Source organism: Atractosteus spatula, chromosome 5 (assembly GCF_055471065.1).
Source record: "Atractosteus spatula isolate fAtrSpa1 chromosome 5, fAtrSpa1.hap1, whole genome shotgun sequence".
NCBI classification, from domain to species: domain Eukaryota; kingdom Metazoa; phylum Chordata; class Actinopteri; order Semionotiformes; family Lepisosteidae; genus Atractosteus; species Atractosteus spatula.
In genome coordinates, this window is record NC_142710.1 from 28451368 (window position 1) to 28470861 (window position 19494).

Genomic DNA, 19494 nt, shown 5'->3' on the forward strand with positions numbered 1-19494 from the left:
GCAAAAGATTCACATGACCTTCCTACAATTCCATTGCTGTTAACTAGCCAATACAATGGCTCCTTAGTATAGGGATTTAATTAAAAGTGTTTCGCATGTCGACACTCTCCACTATAAACTCTCCTGACTGCTACCAAAGGTACAAAGACAAAACCGACTCTCGCTTTTGAAGGCAAAACTCTCTATTTCCTTAGCAAACAACAGGAAAGTTCAAAATAACTATATCGACCTGTTTAAATTCCTGAGTTTTAGCACACTGAATTTGAGCCAACATGAAAAATTATGCTTGTTGAATGTAGTTATAAGGATGCTATTATGTCTGAGGATGATTACAACACTTTCATGATGGAATGACAATTATCTGACAACAGGGCATAAAGACCTGAAAGAAGATGATGTAAGAAATTAAGAAGAATGGGTGTTGAAACTGAAAACGTAACACAATGGCACATGACTATTATATTATGCTATTGAGAAATGCATCCATATTGTGTGTGCAAAGTCCTTTAGCATGACCTTCAGTATTATGAAACATACTTTGAGATTTAAGTTCAGGTTTCAAGAAACTTGTTGTGTATTAGTTCATCCCTCAGGGAAGAAAGTAGTACAATGTTTTCTGATACTTTTCTTAAGACTGGTTCCTCATAAATAGTGTTAATAACAGGTGATTCTGGCACAGAATGAGGGCTATAGTGACATGGACTGTCGATACGGCACCTTTTCACAAGTAGCCAATTCATCAAAGAAATGGGGGGAAAGAAAGTTTGTTACTGTAGGATTATCAGATACAAAGTGCAGCCCACACATCAATCAGAGCCCTTTCATATGCCTGGCACAGATACGCCATCAGCAACCACAGATCCTTTCAGACTTGGGAGTGTTTAAGAAAACACCAAAAAGTTACACTAATGACACAACACCTGGGCAGAAAGGTCAGGTTCTATATTCGGTGCACTTGCTGAGAGCTCCCAGGGTGAAGTATGTTTTTGTGACACAAGGGGGGTTTTGTTCCTGTTATCAGGCTGGGTGCTGAGCTCTCAGCTGCAGCAGAATGTATCACCTGTCCTGGTCTTTCAGGGTCTGTTGCCTGAACGCCCCCGGCATTGCGCAACACAGCAACACGAGCCACGCTTGAGGGAAGGGGAGCACAGCCCTTGAAAGGAGGGGCAAGATCAAATTCATCTACTGTAGATCTCCATTGCGTTCAATGGAACGGGAGCAACATCCTTTCCTGATCCTGCTGTTCGGACACTCAGCACTTCAAAAGTTGATGCCCTTTTAGATTTTACTGGAAAGAGAAAGGTGATAAACCGGACCCAGTGTACTGTAGGATACAGTCTTCTCTTGGAGCTTTCTAAAACATACTGATATCAAAATGACCTGTGCAGCAGGGAACCAAACCAGCTTGTCATCAAAATGTTTTTTGATTTGTATTCATCGTTGTAGGGTGTAATTTTAAGCCAATGAGGAAATGTGGAAAAATGTGAGTCATAAAGGAAAAGGAAAGGGAGTGTTTATATTACATGTATATTTCTTTTGAGGTTCATTGCCAACTGGCCAGCAAGAAAAGACAAATGGGCCACATACAGTACGTGCATTTTCCACCCATGAAAAAACACAGTGGACCTAGTATGGAATGACAAAATGCAGCCACCAGAAACTCACTGACATACTGTGGGTCCCAAGCCGGCATACTGTATACTGTACTACCTGGTGTCAACAGGTGAAAAAAAAGAAATAGCTGTAAAATGAATACCAATACTTAAGTATTTTTAAGTTAGGAAAAGTAAGATCTCCACAAAATGTTGAGATGGTCATGCTTTCCAACTATGCAGTTTAATTTCTTGAAGCCTTAATAGCCTTGTGATACAGCGTGAGACAGACGTGCTAGGGTGGGTTGGAAGAGAAACGGAGGAACTTCTCCCTAGTAGCGCATTGATGATATACATTCCTCGCTGTGTTTTCTTTTTAACTTTGCAGTCTGTCAGACACTAAGCACTCCATCTGATGTAGCGGTTTACTTATTTTAATGATAGTGTACCCTGGTACCGAAGTGTGTCATTCCTAAAATCCTGCATCGGAAGGATTTTATTTTCATGAACGTGTCGTCCTGTGTGAGTCCTTCTCCTCGACTTTTTACCGGTTTCGACACTGAACACCGGAGCTGGTCTACACTATATCATACACAGCTCTTAGAGTTCTGACCCAGGTAAGTTAATACTGACGGTCTAAAAGCAATAAATTGTTTAAATATTTGTATTCTGGTGTTTTCCCTTTTTTACTTGAAGTCACTAAATATCGTTGTGATCAGTCTAATCCTTCACTCTAACAGTACTGGGCTAAATATCACGGTTTTTTTTTTCTCGTATTACTGTACCTGCCTACTCCTTTTATACTGTATATGTATAGTTTATACATTTTCCCGTATGAATGCGAATACAAATTGAAATGTGTGCGTGCAATGTTGATAAATGTTGTTTTGTGTCATGGTATTGTACTGTTGCTGTATTGTATTATTCTCATATACAGTATGTCACATGTTACTGTTTAAGCTCTTGACGTGGAATACGAATTATCTTAGGGGCAAAAAAGGTTTATCAATTAATACATCTGCAGCTGACAGAATAAAGAAATTATCACAAGTAGTTTTGCTCTAGTGGTGTCAGTGGGATTTTGGGGGAATTGAAGCAAGGAGGGTGACTAAATTTGCGGTGGGATTTTTTTAATTTATTGGAAGATGTACAGTACTGTAATGTATTTCCACCTTTAATAAACAGTCGAAGCGTGTATCAATAGTATTGTAGTATACAATAATTGTAATATACGCTTATGGCGTATAAGAGGCGTGGAGACCCAGCAGTGGAGGATGAGGAGCTGTGTTTAATGGTTATTTCCCTTAACAGCGACGGAGAATGGAAGGAAAGACGCTTGTAACTTGAGCCTCTAACAAACTGAACTGAAAAGGGCAAGGCACGACTTTTGGGCTTTTAGTTACCAATATATTTATTGGTATCAAATATCTGCATTGAAATGGTAGTGTGTCGTTTCCATCTCACTTAAGACGAACAGTAAGTCTGCGGAGTAAGTTAGGATTCTTAAAAGTGAAGTGCAAAAAATCGATAAATCGTGAAACCGTTGCTAAGAGTGGTAATTTACATAATCATTTACGGTACTTAAGAGTAGATTTATTTCGGACGCCGCCAATAAAAGCCCCGCCAAGAAGACCTGCGGTCTCCGAAAGTTTTAAGAAATGAAAATTTAGTATTGTTCGCTGACAGTTAACGAAATATTGATTATGCTGAATGACCATAATGATTCTGTACTGAAATGTTGTTTACGTATACATGAAATTGTAGAGTACTTGCAAGTTACTAATCTATCAGTCATCAAACTTTTTTATAAGTAAATATATATATCAAATATTTAACTAGTATTCTGCAATATTTGCAATTCTATAATAAAAGTGACAGCTTTTATTGGCATTAAGTAAGAAATTCATTTATCTACAGTATATACAGTAGAAGTGCTCTAGCTTGTGCTCAGCCTTTTTATAGCAGGATGGTTCAGCACCACTGGCCCAAAATAACTGACAGCCCATGCTGTGGAAACCGGGTCTGCACATCTAGATCATTCCACCCCTAGGCATAGGCCCAGGGAGGGCATCCAGTTTGGCCCTGTGTGGAATTGCACACTTGGGCCATTATGGGCCACAGTCATGCTTGCTGCCCACCTCAGGGCAATGACATGAGGCCAGAATGCCCTGACGTGCAAATCTACAGTATATCGCTGTCAGAAACAGGCTGGTATCTCAGCCTATGTGGTGCCATGGTTGATTAGGTGAGGATTTTTGGCTGGATACTAAACGTGTTTAGCCTCTGTATAGCAGAATATATTGTCAAAGTAATGCTGATTACGTTACAATCCTGCGCTGTATAAATTCCATGAAATAGATTTTGTTACTGCATTGCTCACGTAATGCTTTTACTGTATGTGTCCAGTTAATAAAAGTGCCACCTTTCACAGAGGAAGCCAGACCAAAAAAGTACAAGTTTATTATTAAACAAGATTTCTTAAAACAATGCCACTGTTTTCAGATGCTTTTCCAATAGTTTCACCATTATCTGTAACATTTTAAAGTATTCTTGTATTTTCCATTCTTTGTACTGAACACTGTTGGTTTTTTTATAGTGTATAACTTCATAAATGTTTTGCTATTCTGAAGTTTAAAGATCAACCTGGAACAGTTGGTTAGGAGGCTTGTCAAATAATAATAATAAGAAGAATATAATGGTCTTCTTGGTCTGTTTTGTAAGTGACATACTGTTCAGTACTTGGTCATCTGGGAAACGTTCCACAGAGCCCCCTGCCCCTTTCTAACACCAGGCACCAATACAGCCAGCAGTGTTATTCAGAACAGACAGATAACATTCAGATAAAATTTCTTGAATATTAAAACACATTTTCTCTAAGAACTGCAAAGGCGAACACAGAGCCGAAAAATACCTCAGGCATCGACAGCTGAGATAATCATTTTAAGCAAGAAAAGCCCAGACAGGGAAGTCGTTTTCCCTGCAGAGAGAGAGAGAGAGAGAGCTGAGGTTCACGAGTAGGGTCCTAGGCTCTCTGGCAGCTCTTTTTGTCAGCTGCTAGCTTGAAGCCCGGCTGGCAGTGGCAGTGGAAGGAGCCCTGGTCATTGTGGCAGATATGCTCACACGCTTCATTCTGCTCCCTGCACTCGTCCACATCTGGAACCACAGAGACACGCAGTGAATGACAGTGCAGGCACGGCCGTCTTCCTACAGCTGTGCACCAGCCATCCTTCTGTTCAATTTGCAAAAGGAGAAAAATGAGAGCCTGGTCTAGAAATTATTTGTAAAACCTGATTGGGGTTTTCAAATCATTTGTATAAAGGGCATTTCATAACCATTTTAATCACCTTTGCAATACTAAGAAGTGAAAACATTCTAGTTCTCAATATTTCCTATTTTTAAACAGGCTGTTTTTGTGTAGTTTAATTCCACTTTGATTTATGAATGTCAAGTTGGTGTTCAAGCTATCAGGGCAACAGTCAATAACACACAAACAGCATGGTTTGTTTTGTTCAAATGCTCTTTTCCCATGTAACATCAGCCTACACTGGATAAGACTATCAAAAAGCTCTCTGCAGGGGAAAGTAATTTCACAGAACAGCAAAAGGGCATTTTGGCCCTTGAAGGTTATAAAATCCACTTTTGCTGTCATTTTGTTTCATATCTCTGTGGAGTGCATTTCACATTTATTATTACTGCTTTGTAAGAACCTGCAATCATCTCTCCTGGTTGGTATGAGCCAGGCTACAGTATATAATTTTTCAGAATTTCATAGCATTTGAAAGGAACAGAGTGTGGAAAATACACAACAGTAAGTCTGTGTATAAGAAAATGCCACTTACCCTCGCACTGGCCGGAGGGAGTGAGTCTGTACCCAGAAAAACACTGGCAGGAGAAGGACCCCTCTGTGTTGGTGCACCTGTGACTGCATTCACTCAAGCCCAGAGAGCACTCGTCCACATCTGGAAGAGAGGACTCTGACTTACTCTCTGTCTTTCATGGTATTTATTATTGCCTCTGCTTTAACTTAACAATACCAATGGATTAAAACCATCATAAGATTAATAATTCCTTACACTTATGTGGCACTTTTCTGCACAGTCCACTCAAAGAGCTTCACAAGTAATGGGAACTCCCCTCCACCACCACCAATTTGTAGTCCCACCTGGATAATGCACTGGCAGCCAAAGTGTACCAGTACATTTACCAAACACCAGCTATTAGTGGGGAAGAGAGCAGAGTAATGAAGCCAAGTCATAGATGGAAATGATCAAGAAGCCATTATTGATAAAGACCAGAGGTAAATTTGGCCAGGACAACGAGATTAACACCCCTACTCTTTTCAAGAAATGCCCTGAGGTTTTTAATGACTACAGAGAGTCAGGACCTCAGTTTTAAATCTCATCTGATGGATGGCGCCTTTTTTACATTATAGTCTCTCTGTCACTATACTGAGGCATTAGGACCCACACAGACCGCACGGTAAGATAAGATCACTTTATTGGCCATATACAATTTCTTGTATTAGGAATTTGTCTTTTCACATACCCCAGCTTTGCTCTCCATGAGACACACAGACAGGTAGAGAAGCTTGGGGTCAGAGCACAGGGTCAGCCATTGTACAGCGCTCCTGGAGCAGCTGGGCCTAAGGGCCTTGCTCAGGGGCCCAACTGAATAAGATTCCTCCGCCGGCCGCAGGATATGAACCAGTAACCTTCCAGCCACAGGGGCAGATCCTTAGCCACTGCACCACCCCTAATACTCCCACTAACACCTCTTCCAGAAGTACATGTTAAAACATGCCCATTATAAAATAACTTACCGTAATTTGTCCTGATAAATGGCATTGACCAAGCCTTCAAATTCAGGGATCAAAACACAGACTTGGAGTCTTAAATAGAAATTAACATGAGTAATATTAATGACAGACACCTTTACTCTGTCATGTGAATTTAGAACCAACATCCTTATACTTCTGTAGGATCCTTAAAGAAATTCCTTGTTGTAAGTTCTGAATCATTAAGTTAATTGGCAACAAACCAGGCAAAATCTCTTCCCTTTTGTAACCTTTCTTATGCTGTCTATCTGCCATTAATGCAGATGGCTGTACAGTGCGTTATATCCTATGATTTAAGAGAAGCACATGTTTCAGAGCTGTTCTGATCTGGTTTATTATGCCTGTCTTGTTTCAGCCAAGGTTCTTTTTATTTTGTGAGAAAGGTCCAAGTTATTTGGAGATTTTTGTAATGGAAAAAGCTTCTCCTCCCTACAGGCCTTGTATAAAAGCCATGGATTTTAGCAACTTCATTCAGGTTTTTTTTTTGATAATTTCCTTTGGGCCTTTATTCCTTTCAATGAGATTCCAAGTGCGTGAACAGACAGCCACAGTCTGCTGTGAGGTTTGTGGGAGCTGTTTACTGAAATGTGCTAAATGGTTCCAACAGCTACCTATGAAAGGCATTGAAAAAATCATTTTTGCAAATATAATGGAACCTTCTAAGCTTCCACATTGTGCCTGGCTGTGCTGGATTTTCAGAGTTTAACCTTGCCTTGTCTTGGATTGTCTTCTACAGTAAATACTTTGACAGAAGCTTTATCTGTGAATTTGTGGTTTGAGTTTTTAACTCTTCTTTGAACACCGGTTCTAAATTACAAAATAAATTACAATTTGCTTGCACTCTTTGCCAGAGAAGAACATTGAACACTGCAGTTACTGCCTGCAGGGCTTTCTTCAAAGAATGACAGTATACCTTTTCTTAGAGAGTTTTTAGTTATTCATAATTCACTGACTCTTGACATTAGAAGAAAAGCTCTCTGGCTTGTTTTACCATTTGGTAACATGGACAGATGATGATTAATTAGTGCCCACACATGATTTCTGATGCTTTTAAAATTGATAGAATCACATCAGTTGCACTGGAATGCAAGTCCCAGTGTGCTGTATGTTATCTGTTCCTATTCGCTGTCTTGTTTGTCTCATGCTATGTACTGTGTATTGTAGGCTTATTGTTTTTTAGCAATGGGGTTCATGTCATTTAGCATTGTATGGTTTTATCAAAGCAATTCCAGCATGTACAGTATTTTCTCATGTAAAATAACCAGGACGTAATATCCTTACACATATTCAGTACAGTACTTATCTGTTTACATAATTCGATTATTGTATTCATACATTCAGGATTAATCTTTTGTTTATTTTTTGCAGAGAATTGAAAAATGCTTGTTAAAAGCAAGGGGTGAGGGAGATGTCTGTTTATGTGCTTTTAAACCTGAAGTCATGCACAGGTGGTATTGCATCAGCTCTCTGTGCTCTTGCTATGGCTGAAGCGCACCGCCTCGGAGCGCAGTGCTCCTTTCGGGGCACGCTCGTGTGTCGCTGCCATGGTAGAGCTCCCCTGAAAGGCACCGCAGTTCTTCCTGGGGGGGGCTGGAGCAGAAGATAGCGGCATGCCTCAGCCATGAGCTATGAGCTGTGACACCCACTTCTTTTGAGGATCACTGCCAGTCAGTCAGCACCCTCATCAATGCTCAGATGCTGCTCTGATTAGACCAGCCAGCAGCAGGACATTAGTAGGGACCTCACTTTCCCTCACTCTCCCTTTCTCTGGTGGCAGCTCCTCGCTTGCACCTCCACATAGGGTCATTCTTTAAGAGCAAAAATGCCATACAAATTTGGTTTAAAGGACTTTCTACATACGAGTGTGGTTCGAAATTCATGACAATTATTTAAGCATTAAAAAGATAATCCAGTAATTAGTTGCTTTCCCTGTAATATTCTAGATCATTTTATCTTGCAGTTACTACATTGGCACATAACAGTTTATTAGTCAGTGGATTGGATCATTGTGGATTGATGAATTGAATTTTTCTTATCAGCTCCAGTCATGCCATCTCAGTTGCCAGAAGAGCATGGAGCACTCATTCCACTTGTCGGATACTGTGCGCTTGGAAATATAACATTGTGCCATCTGGGCACACATGAAGCGTTCAGTTAAAAGAGAAAATACCTGATTCCATACAAAATTTCCTGTCTGCTGAACAAACATCTGGCCTCTTATGAATAATATGCATGTTTATTGTACACATGGCTTAATGACCTTAACAGACAGATGAAGCACATGGTCGTCATTAATTAATTAGAACCTCAGAATGAAGGTTGTCATAAGTTCTATAGAGACTAAGCAGACCAGAACCCAGCCGGTTTTCTAATCAGTGCTGCCTTGTCCCTTGCTTCCCAGGAGTTATACGAGGGCATCCCAGCTATTCTTCAGCCTGAAGATGGAGTCAGTGCCTCTTGTGGGTCTGTCATGTTTGGCAACTTGCCTGTCAATAACCAGAGGTCAGCACCTGAGTAAACAGAGATGCCTGTGTGGCGTATGTTCTGTTCTCCCTGTTCTGTTCCTCCTGGCCCTCGCAGAGTGCACCTTGCCAAGGGCTCCCTCACACCACATACCAGAAAAGACTTCTCCTTCATGCTACATCTTCAAAGGCTGAATGAGTGCTTTAGGAATCTAATGTTGCATTCAAAGACAACAAACAGACAGAGAGGCCTTGCATCACAACAGCCCAGTCTGTTTGGATTACCTTCCTCAGATCTAATCTCCCATTCACCCTCACAACCTTCCTCCTCCACTTTCCTTGTACACAGTATAACGACCCATAATGACAGCAGAGTGTGCACCCTAACAGGACTTTTCACTGTACTACTGTATATGGTGCTTACAAATGATGACATTATGATTAAGGTGGTTTTAACTATTGTCCCTTATTTTCTGACTTCATTTGAATTACAGACCTTACCTACCAACAAAAAAGCAAGCATAGAAAAAGTCTCTGACAAAGAATCCAAGCTAGGAATTAATGTGTTAGACCTGAATAAGGGCAAAGGTTCCAGACATCTTCTTTGGATTAAACAAGGTACTGTACTTTTCAATTGCTTACGCTAGTTTTACATTACAGAGCCCTGTGGAGGGGAATTGATTAAAATAATTTCTTTTTATCCCCACTACTCATACATGATTTTTTATCTCTGGGCTATTTCTGCCTGTTTGTCTACAAGTATTTCCTCTGTCTCTCCAGCTTTCCTCAGCACGCTCCATCTGTTCGTCTTTGAAGTATGTTCCTTGCTTATGAGATAACAGAATCCTTCCCTCACAATCGCCCGGGGGCTCCTGTCGGCAGACTTCCACTTAGAAGCTTGATATCTCTTTAATCTGAGCTCCACGCCACACAGCACTTCTGAAACCTCTGCTGATTTGACCAGTGCCAAATTCTTCCACAAGGTGTCTTTTACAAATTTTATTGTTGAGTGTGACCTGGCCTGACCTTGCTCATCCCAGCATCCGGACATGTAGGAAATTTCTTTCTGCGCTTTCTAGTCTCTACCAAACAACTTGAATTTGTGCTTGTTCTATAATAAGACTTCAAAGTTTCAGTTTATATTTGACTTGTTTAAATTTGACTTGTTTAAATTGCAAACATTTTCCATTTACTGACTTGCATGCTTTTTGAAGTCTCTCTAGACCTACATATACAGTAGCTGAGAAGTAAGTGATTGTAAAAGCCCAACTCCTATCTCCAGAATAATGCCAAACTACAGCCATTTTATAGCTTCTCAATATCTTGTCTCGCCATCTGACAATAAATCTGTTTTGTCGCATTGGCATGTTCCCTAATTTTTGATGCAGATCAATACAGAGAGAAAGCTGTAAATAAATTTTATGCCGCAACACATGCTTTGCCGAGAAACAAAATCAGTCCAGATTCAGCTTCAAATAAGTGTACAGTAACTTCTGAGTATTTCTGACTCATGGGGAAAAATTACAAATTTGGGAGAAATTTTCTTTCCCAAGATATAGGCCAAACTGCAATTTCCTCTTGAATACAGATAATCATTTTTCTGTCCCACTGCATCAAAACTGACATATTTTGTCATATTTTGTGGATTGTCACAGGCAATACATGAAAAGATGTGGATAGGGTTTTCTCATCATAAAAGTTAAAACAATCTTCTAAACTAAATTCTCTGACCCCCTTTTTTTTTAAAAAGACATACTCTATACCTCTGCGCATAGCATTTAGAGTATTTCGGCAATTGTTAATTGTTCTGAGAACTATTGAGAATTATTGACCTGAGAACTATTGTCTTTTAATCAATTTCTAAATCTCTATTTAAACAAGTAAAAAAAAATGGTAGGCTCTAAAATAATTATCAGTTTACTCTTAGACATTCAAGCCAGAAGGTTACTGTATTCTATTTCACTGTCCCTGTAATATTTGAGCATTTATTCATAGTACTTTGGGCAGAACCAGAAATGACTTTACTCCAACGTTAATGAGCTAATGAAGAAGAAAACTGGCCAGTGACCAAAGTGCTGTTCTTTTCCATGAACAACCTTGAAAGATTAATCTTTTTGATTAATTGATTTTGAAGGAAAGGGTCATCAGCTATGTTGGACTTAACTACAGGTGAGTATTCCCCAGAGACATGTTGACATACAGTGGCCTCCCTGCCTGACATTCCCCTCGCACTGTGGCGCACGTTTCACCCCACTGTTGGTGATCTTCTACGTGGTTCACAGAGGATGAAGGAGTCCTCCCGCCAGCTGGCTCTTGCAGTTTTCACCCTCCTAAGGAAGCTAATCTGCCGTCCTTGAATCTCCAGTGCCACCTGCGTGGCTTAAAGTGATGTGGGAAAACGGTAAGGTGCTGCTATTGGAAACATTCTGCACTTGGCCCCTGATTCCTGACTGGTCTGAGAGAACAGTGCTGCTGAAGGGTTACTGAGGGTTTGAGGAGCACCTTCAACATTCAGGTACTGTAAGTGTGTCAGTGTCTGGTCTGCCCTTCTCTTGAGGCCCAGGGCTTCACTCTGAACAGAAGGACTCGGCTGAGGTGCAGATTTCACTTTTTATTTCACACGGGAATATCTTCCACAAACTTCATTCTGCAAAAATATAGCTGTTTATTAAATGAATAGTCCAATGTTTCCTACTACACCAAACCAAAAGTGTTTTAAAAAGAATGTATTTCTTAAAAACCGCGAACTAACACTGAAAGCAACATAAAGAATGTTTGAAGGATTTGACATTTTCAGGAAAGAGGTTTCTATGCTGCTTCACTGTATTTGTGTTTTTAAAGCCATGTGGAAAACACAGGGGAAGGCTGTGAACTCAAAACCATTGGAAGTATAGACCTTGTTTAGCGTTTCAGTCCAGAAGGTGACAGGACTTCTTATTGTGAACAGAGAATAAAGCTATCACGTAGACCCAACAAGGAGCCACTAAGGAACCTTATTCTGAAAAATATTTCTCCTTTTCAGACTCTAGGTACTAACATTACTGTACATTGTGCCAAATGGACTCTGTGTTGAGTTAGTGCAATAAGTACTCCAGTGCTTGCAGTTTCTTTCAGTTAATCACATTATTTATTTAGACATCACCTACGATTTCTTCATGTCTTTATACATTAGGCAATGAATCCTTGTTTATTTGATGTATCTAAAAGGAGGTCTGCACTGCACTAGCCAACACAGTATCTAATTTCATTTTATTTTTCATTTGGGGTATGTTTTTGGGTGCTTGAAGACAGCACAAATCACATCTTATTAAAGCCTGTGCATTGGAGACAAAAAAAAGGGGTCTATGGAGGACCTTTCCTTGGTAATGAACAGGAATGCGGGTGTGCGTTTCTCATTGTGCAAATAATTTCCAGTCAATCACGAGCCAATGGCCATTTAACATAAAGGGATTCTGCTCTAGAGACAAAAAAATGTCTGAAGGAGAGCCTAAACTAATATTTTGATTTTTTCGCTTGAGAGATTAAACTGCCAACTATTTCAAGTAACAGTCCAATTACTGTTCATAGCATTTTCAGTGGTTGTTCCCTATTTTTTGTTTCCACCAAAAAATAAAGTGTACTGCAGGAATTTCAAAAGATATCTGGAAAAGCCATCTCTAGACTGTTGTAAAACAGCTGTATTGAACACCCATTGTAATGAGTACTTATTAAGATATGTTGCATAAGCATGGATATTTTAAACAGATTGAGGCTTTAAAATAAAATGTATAAAAAGCTTGGTGTGTTTACACAGACCATTTTATTTCATTATTAACTGAAGATTTTTCACCATTTTCCCTTTGTTTTCCTTTTGAATTATTTAAATTAACATTATGCAGCATTTCCATAGTTACTTGTCATTATTGTAGACATTGGAGATTTAAGCACAACCTCCTGTAAAATTTATAACAATACTGCCCAGTAAAATGTACAGTAATATCAGGTTGCACACATTTTAAATAGGTCTGTTATTTGAAGGAAGTGAAGGCAGAAATTGTTTAGGTGTTCTATAGATCTGATTTATATAGATCTTAATAATGCAGAATGCAAAGGATATTTTTTTGGAAGGCAATACTTTTGGTATGAAAGTGTTCAGAATTAATATACAATTTCAAGGGTGTCATCATACTGCTGACTACTGACAGAAGATAATAAGAAACACTCCTCCCTGTGTTTTTCCTCTGTTCATGTATTGTATCTGTCAGAGGAAAGTAATGGAGAAACATTGTGGCAGCTATGTAGCTCTCTACATCAAGCTGAACTTGAAATGCAAGTCAGTAGAAATATGGGAATCCCTACCTCTTACTGTAATTTTTGTAATATCAAAGAGGAGACAAACACTTCCTCAATGTTGTTGTCAACTCCGTTGCCTTCCTGCTAACAGCACCAGCAAGACAAAATGTCAGTGAGATGGACAAGAAATAACAAAACCAAACTTTTTTTTTTCTTTAAATGTCACTCATGTGTGAAGAAGGCTGGGCCATTATATGCACAGGTCATGCATCACACATTGGCTGAGGTGAGGAGGCCAGCAGATCTAGTTGACATGGGGAGACAGTTGTGGGAAACAATACAACAGTCCCAGAAACAGATTCCTTGCACACAGCGGGCATGCTCAGTTTAATATAAAGGCTCCAGGAAGGATGACAGGGGAACTGTAAGGAACCTGGTCCTTGGGGAACAACTCGACCACTGGAGCTGTCCTGCCATGAAGTGTTCGTCTAGGAGCAGATTCTCTAGTGGCCAGAAGGAGCAGCTCTGGGGGTCCTGGGATCAGAGAGACTGTGGTGCTCAGGCCTGGAGCCACACAGTGAAGCCCAACAGAGGGAGAGAGAGCTGGGAGAGACGAGCAGAGAGCCTGGAGGATGATGAGCGATTCCCCCCAAAGTAAGCAATCTGAGCTGCAGGGGAAAGCAAGAGAGAAAAGGGTTTGCCTCACTTCAGACTTGAGTTCACTTGAAACGTAAGGATGGAGAGTTTCAGGGTTCAGTGAATAGAAGCAGTCCCGGAGTACAGAGGATGGACCTGTTTCATCCATAAAAACCATCAGACTCGAGGGCCGTGAGGTTCTTTAGCGAGATGGAGGGTGACAGAGCTTGTGATCATGACAGTCCAGAGCCTCAAGCCCATAATGGCCCCCAGCCCTGTCCCCACTCACCCACACAGGCTGTCCCATCCTCACTGGGCTCGTACCCCTGGCTGCACCGCTTGTTGGAGCGACACTTGTAGCCTCCGTAGGTGTTGACACAGACGGGCCGATCACGGGTACACACAGAAGGAAATTGGGTGCATTCATCTACGTCTATGGGAGATAGGGATGCAGGGGTTGGGGTCTGACAGCACAACTCACGGCCAGTAGCACAGAACAGTGTGGTCTTATCGTGCCCTCCAAATTCATGCCCCTGATGAATTAGGAACAAAAAAACCTCACACAATAAAGGTTTGTTGATTGGATAATGTTCCTTGCTTTCAACAAAAAAATAGTGTACTGTAATTATTAGTGCATTGCACACAGAAAGTCAGATTTTTTGTATTCTTGGTACAGAAAACCAAAGGGTCACATTAACACCTCTGTAGTTAGTGTTTTGTAAATCCTCCTCTGGCACGGAATTCACTGACAAAACACATCCCTTGGTGAGCTATGAGGTTCTGGGACTTCTTACGGGAGAGTTTTGACCACTCCTCCAGGTCAGACTTCATCCACATACTATTACTGAATGTCTCCCATGTTTTACTTCCTTTTATTACCCAGGGAAACCTTCAGAGCTTTCTATACAGTTCCAGAGTCTTCCATTGCACTTTCCAAAGAGCTGGATGTTACTCTAGACTGGTTTGTTTGGGATTTTATATAAAGGAATAGAAGTCTGTATAAATGTGAACGTTGTGCTTTTAGGTATAAAGTTAATTCTGAAAAATAACTAACCTGTTTAATGCTATTATGATTATGGTATGACATTTTTAGAATTTTAAGACACATTATCACTCATTCTTTTATTGTTTGTTGCTCATATTTCATGGGGATGAATACATTTTAAGGACACAGCATATAAAATAATGTGCAAAGAAAATAGTCAAATAAGTACACATATGTACTGTATAAGCAAGGGCTGCCCAACCCCAGTCATGGAGGGCTGCTGTAGCTGTAGAGTTTCTTTCCAATTTAGCTCTTAAACTCTCATTTGAAGTAATTATTGGTTTGGTTAGTTCATTTTGATAAATCTTCCTAGCTCTTATGGCATTGTTGATTTAAAGAGACCAACAAACACCCATTGGGCCACCTTGCTCCAGAACTGGTGTTGGGCACTCTTTATCTTTTCTCTGAGCAATCCAACAGATAAAGGAGAATGGGAATATTGCTTTGATACATTGGTTAATGCAAAGACAGAGGAACTTTGGGACAGGAAGAGACTTGGATTAATGGTAAATGTGTTTGTGCAGAATAACACTGACCATAGCACAGAATTCAAGAGTAATAGCTGTAATAATGTGTATTTAATATGGTCCAGTCATTGGGGTATTCTGCAAAAGGAGGAAGAAGGTTTATGCAAGACAGCAGGAGAAATTCAAGACAGCTAGCAATGCAAGAAAAGCATTACAACACAGGAGTGTCAATGCAGTTGGAGCAGCATAAAAACATGAGGCACTGTACAGTTCACAGTAGGGGATGGAAGAAAAGCTGCAGCAGGAACAGAGCTACAGGAATGGTTTTGTAAGTATCACTTATTTTATTAGAATAGTCCCTGTTTATTCTGCAAATATTATATTTGCCTCCTTAAACACATTCTTTCGCCTCTCCACAAAAATTAAACATATAAAATTTTTACCACAGTTATGTAGCTATCATTTGTACTAGTCTGGCACTTAAATTAGTCTTACCTATACAGCGTCCATTTTCATTGGCAGTAAATCCATTTCCGCACTGCAAACAGGAAGCACATTTTATTACCAAGGCATGCCTAACTTCGAACTGATCTGACAAGGAGTTCAAGACATTAGCATTCGAGTCATGCTAAAGACAGACATCAGCGAAAACAAATTTGGGCAGTTTTGTTATGATGTCAAAAAAATAGTATCGTTAGAGAGCACAGTATTGGAATATTGTTGAGACTGCACTTCGTGCATCTTAATACCTAAATGGTTTGCATACCTCCACCTCTGTGGGCTGTGTTCCTTCCGTTTCATCCTGTGGATAAGGGATCTCCAAAACAGACTTCATGTCACTGGTCTGTAGGGGGCGTGCAATTGAGCGACCATCTGGCCAATATACCTCCACACTGGTCACCACGTCCTTTCCTGTGGACCAATCAGAGAGCACTGTGATGAAATGGTCAAGAACTGACAATGCCCATTGGGATATACCAAATTCATTCGTTTCTTTGTACAAGAGCTTGTGGGGTTCTTGAAGAGAATACTTCTGCACTTATGGATGGAACCATTTTCACAAAGAATCCCTTTGATATATGAGAATTAATTTATTATCTGTCTTTTAATGCAGCTTTAACATGCTGTCACTGCTTGCATTGTATAAAATTCCAGCAAGTGAGCTCAAGACAAAGCTTTTAGCAGATATACTGTAGCATTATTTTTTGTTTTTAGTTTTAGGATAACACCTAAAACGATCCCACCATGAAAACAAAATCAAAATTATTGTGATTTTTGTGCCATTTGCTTTTTGTGTCAGAGTTCAGAATGCCTGAGAAATTGGAGGTTCAGTTCCACATTTTTCCACAGTCGGACACACAGTTAGATTGTAGAATGCATGATTCCTCCATGCCTTCTGAACTATAGAGTTCTGTGTGGTTAAAGGCATATCCCACTTCCACCTCACACAAAGTAGCTTATTAACATTAAATTAGCTCGTTCCATTGCAACTCATCGTGCTAAGGGATTTGCTCTCCCAGGGAAATTGAAGGAGCTTCTCAATCAGTAAATTGGACAGTGCAGATGTCAGAGGTATGTGGCTAAACCAGGTGGGCTAAATGTATAAGAATATAAAGAAAGATGGCTGAAAGTGTTTTTTTTTATATTTTGCATTAGAACCACTTAGATGACCAAGTAAAATTTATGGTCCCAACTATTCCAAAGGATTGCTGTGTGCTCATCTGGTGAGAACACTTGAACAGTTGTCTCAAATCAAGTTAGTGAAATGTTCAGAAAAACATCTAAGAAGATGAGAAAAAGTGCATGAGCCTGAGAAGCAAACTAAGTGGCCCCTGTGACCGCTTCCATCGCTCCATCTGATGGACCTCAAACGTGTTGTAAATGGCATCTCAGTACCATTTCAATGACCTGGCAGACACGCAGACAGACAGGCTGCAGACAGACTGGTACAGGACTGAGTCTGATCCCGATTCCTGGCAAGAGACTTTCAAAAAAAAAACCAGGAAGGTCTAAGAAAAAAGAAGAAGAAAGAGAACATAACGTTTCGGCCGTGGAGCCTTCTTCACACCTGAAGAAGGCTCCACGGCTGAAACGTTGTGTTCTCTTTCTTCTTTTTTTCAGCATGGAATAAACCTATTACTTGTTCCTTTGCAGCCTACGCATGCTGACGCAGCTACCCACCTAAGAAAAAAGAAGCTAACTCTTTAGAGACATGTGAGAACAGAGGGACAATTCTGCCTAGAGCAGCTCGTCTTTCCTTGAGTGACTCATTTTTATCAAGCGTGAAAAACCTTTGAAGAGTCTACTTGTTCTTAATTAAATTGACCTTTCCAAGATAAACACATCCTGGTGTATCTGAAGAGAGAGGTTGAGGTAGTTGCCAGTTCAGGCACTAGACTTTGAACCCAGTGCTTCAGAGTCCACTCCGTAGGAAAGTTGGTAAGATGAGAAAAAGATCACTTTTAAGATTCAGAAAATGGCAGAGGAGTGGTGAGAGTAGTGCTGTTGCTTTATGTTTCTCCTGCAGATGATAATGTACCGAGGAGCATGGAGTGTCATGTTATAGTCCTTAAGGAGATGCTACTAATAAAGCCTATGGTTTCCATAAGGCACATCACACAAGTACAACGTGACAGAGAGCTCCAAAGCACAGTGACAAAACTAGGCAGCAAATAATAGTGTGAGAGGCATTTAAAGGTGATTCATGGTTATGAAAAGCTAGGCTGCCCCCACCAGTAAACACAATGATCTGTTTTGCAGACACTGAGGGAAAACAGTTTGTTCTTCACAGTAAATTAGGAGCAATCATAATTCCACTTACTGCACTGCAAACATGCACGGCCACAGCGCCTGGACAACACGGCTTCACTCTGGAAACCATTAGCAGCAGCATTGGGGTGGAAATCTCCAGCCTCCCAGAGGCCACGCACTGCTGAAGGCACAAGCTGCTGCACCTGTGCTTACAGCTCCAGTGTTCTGTGTTTGTGCTCAGTTTCCCTGGCCCATTAATCAACAGAGACTTCAAGACAATACCTTCCACATGTGGATTTCCCTAAAACTCCAGGTTGTTTTGCAGGGTTATCACTGTCCTGGATTTGGAGCCTAATTTAGAATAGGCCTAGCATGTGCAATTTCCCCAACTGCACTAGACAGCTTCTCGTATTCCCTCTCCTTTTTCGAATCACAGCGACACAATATGTTTGCATATATAGCACAGTGCACATATATTGTTAACATGCTAACTATATTAGCATGTGAATGCATAACTACAAGAGGTTTTCCAAAAGAAACTCAGACAAATGTTTTTAATACAAAAAGAGTACATTTTCAGGCTTTCATCTGAAACGTCTAATAGCAAACAAGCCAAATCACTCTTCTAAAATATCCCTTGTGATGATTGTTTGAATGCTGTGAGACATGAAGAATGTGATTCCATTCAGACACGCAGCAGTAACACTGAGACATACTGTAGTCTCATCAATGTGAAGCCACGCTGGAAAGTGAAACTGGAAAACTGTGCAAGGAAGCCAGCACAGACAGTATAGCTTTTATAAAGTGTCCTTGCAGTTGTATACTCCTCACCACTTTTCATTTTTCTTTGACTTGCTTGTTGCGTTTTAATCTGCAAGGCGTTTGCTCCTTCCCCAGAACCATCTGTTCTCTATTTCGCCTCATCCTGTGTGTCCATGTCCCGTGCTTACAAGGAGACTGACACAGGACACTTTTTTGGGGGGGGGGTGGATGTATGTGTGCGTGTGAGCTGTAGAATCAGCTGGGGCTGAAGCACTATTAAGATCACTTGTGTTGTTCCAAGTTACCAAGGTAACATCAGCATTAATCATGCAAAGTGCTGTCATTAGAACTTAAGCCCCAAACAATAATCAAAAAGAGTGGTAAGAGCATTCCCCATTACAACTGAGGCAGGAAAAGCCCCTTCCATTCTCTGATCGAATTCCAGTTCCCAGAGTATTCTGTTCCTTGGTGTGGAGGGAGAGCTCCAGAGAGGAGCTGCAGTACCTAGTCCGAAGTGAGCAACAGGCTCCATCTCACACAGATACCCTGAGCCCCCGTCGATGATGCGTGTGTGGGGGCCGCCCCTCTTGGTGTACGCCACTACCTTGGCTCCACGGGCAAAGGCGCCGAAACGGGTGCGAGGTATCACACGCAGCCAGTTATTGGCCGAGCC

At 40.7% G+C, this 19494-nt stretch overlaps 1 protein-coding gene across 1 annotated transcript in view; it reads right to left on the minus strand.

The window, feature by feature from the left end:
- Positions 1 to 4028: 4028 nt before the first annotated feature.
- LOC148834856 (cartilage acidic protein 1-like) overlaps positions 4029 to 19494 on the minus strand; it is a 40366-nt gene continuing 24900 nt past the window's right edge. The window contains exons 11-16 of the mRNA XM_088916579.1: positions 19326 to 19494; positions 16075 to 16220; positions 15804 to 15846; positions 14086 to 14229; positions 5432 to 5551; positions 4029 to 4745 (exon numbers count right to left, since the gene is read on the minus strand). Of these exons, the coding sequence (XP_088772705.1) occupies positions 4615 to 4745; positions 5432 to 5551; positions 14086 to 14229; positions 15804 to 15846; positions 16075 to 16220; positions 19326 to 19494 (753 nt within the window). The 3' untranslated portion in view covers positions 4029 to 4614. The remainder of the gene's footprint in view (positions 4746 to 5431; positions 5552 to 14085; positions 14230 to 15803; positions 15847 to 16074; positions 16221 to 19325) is intronic.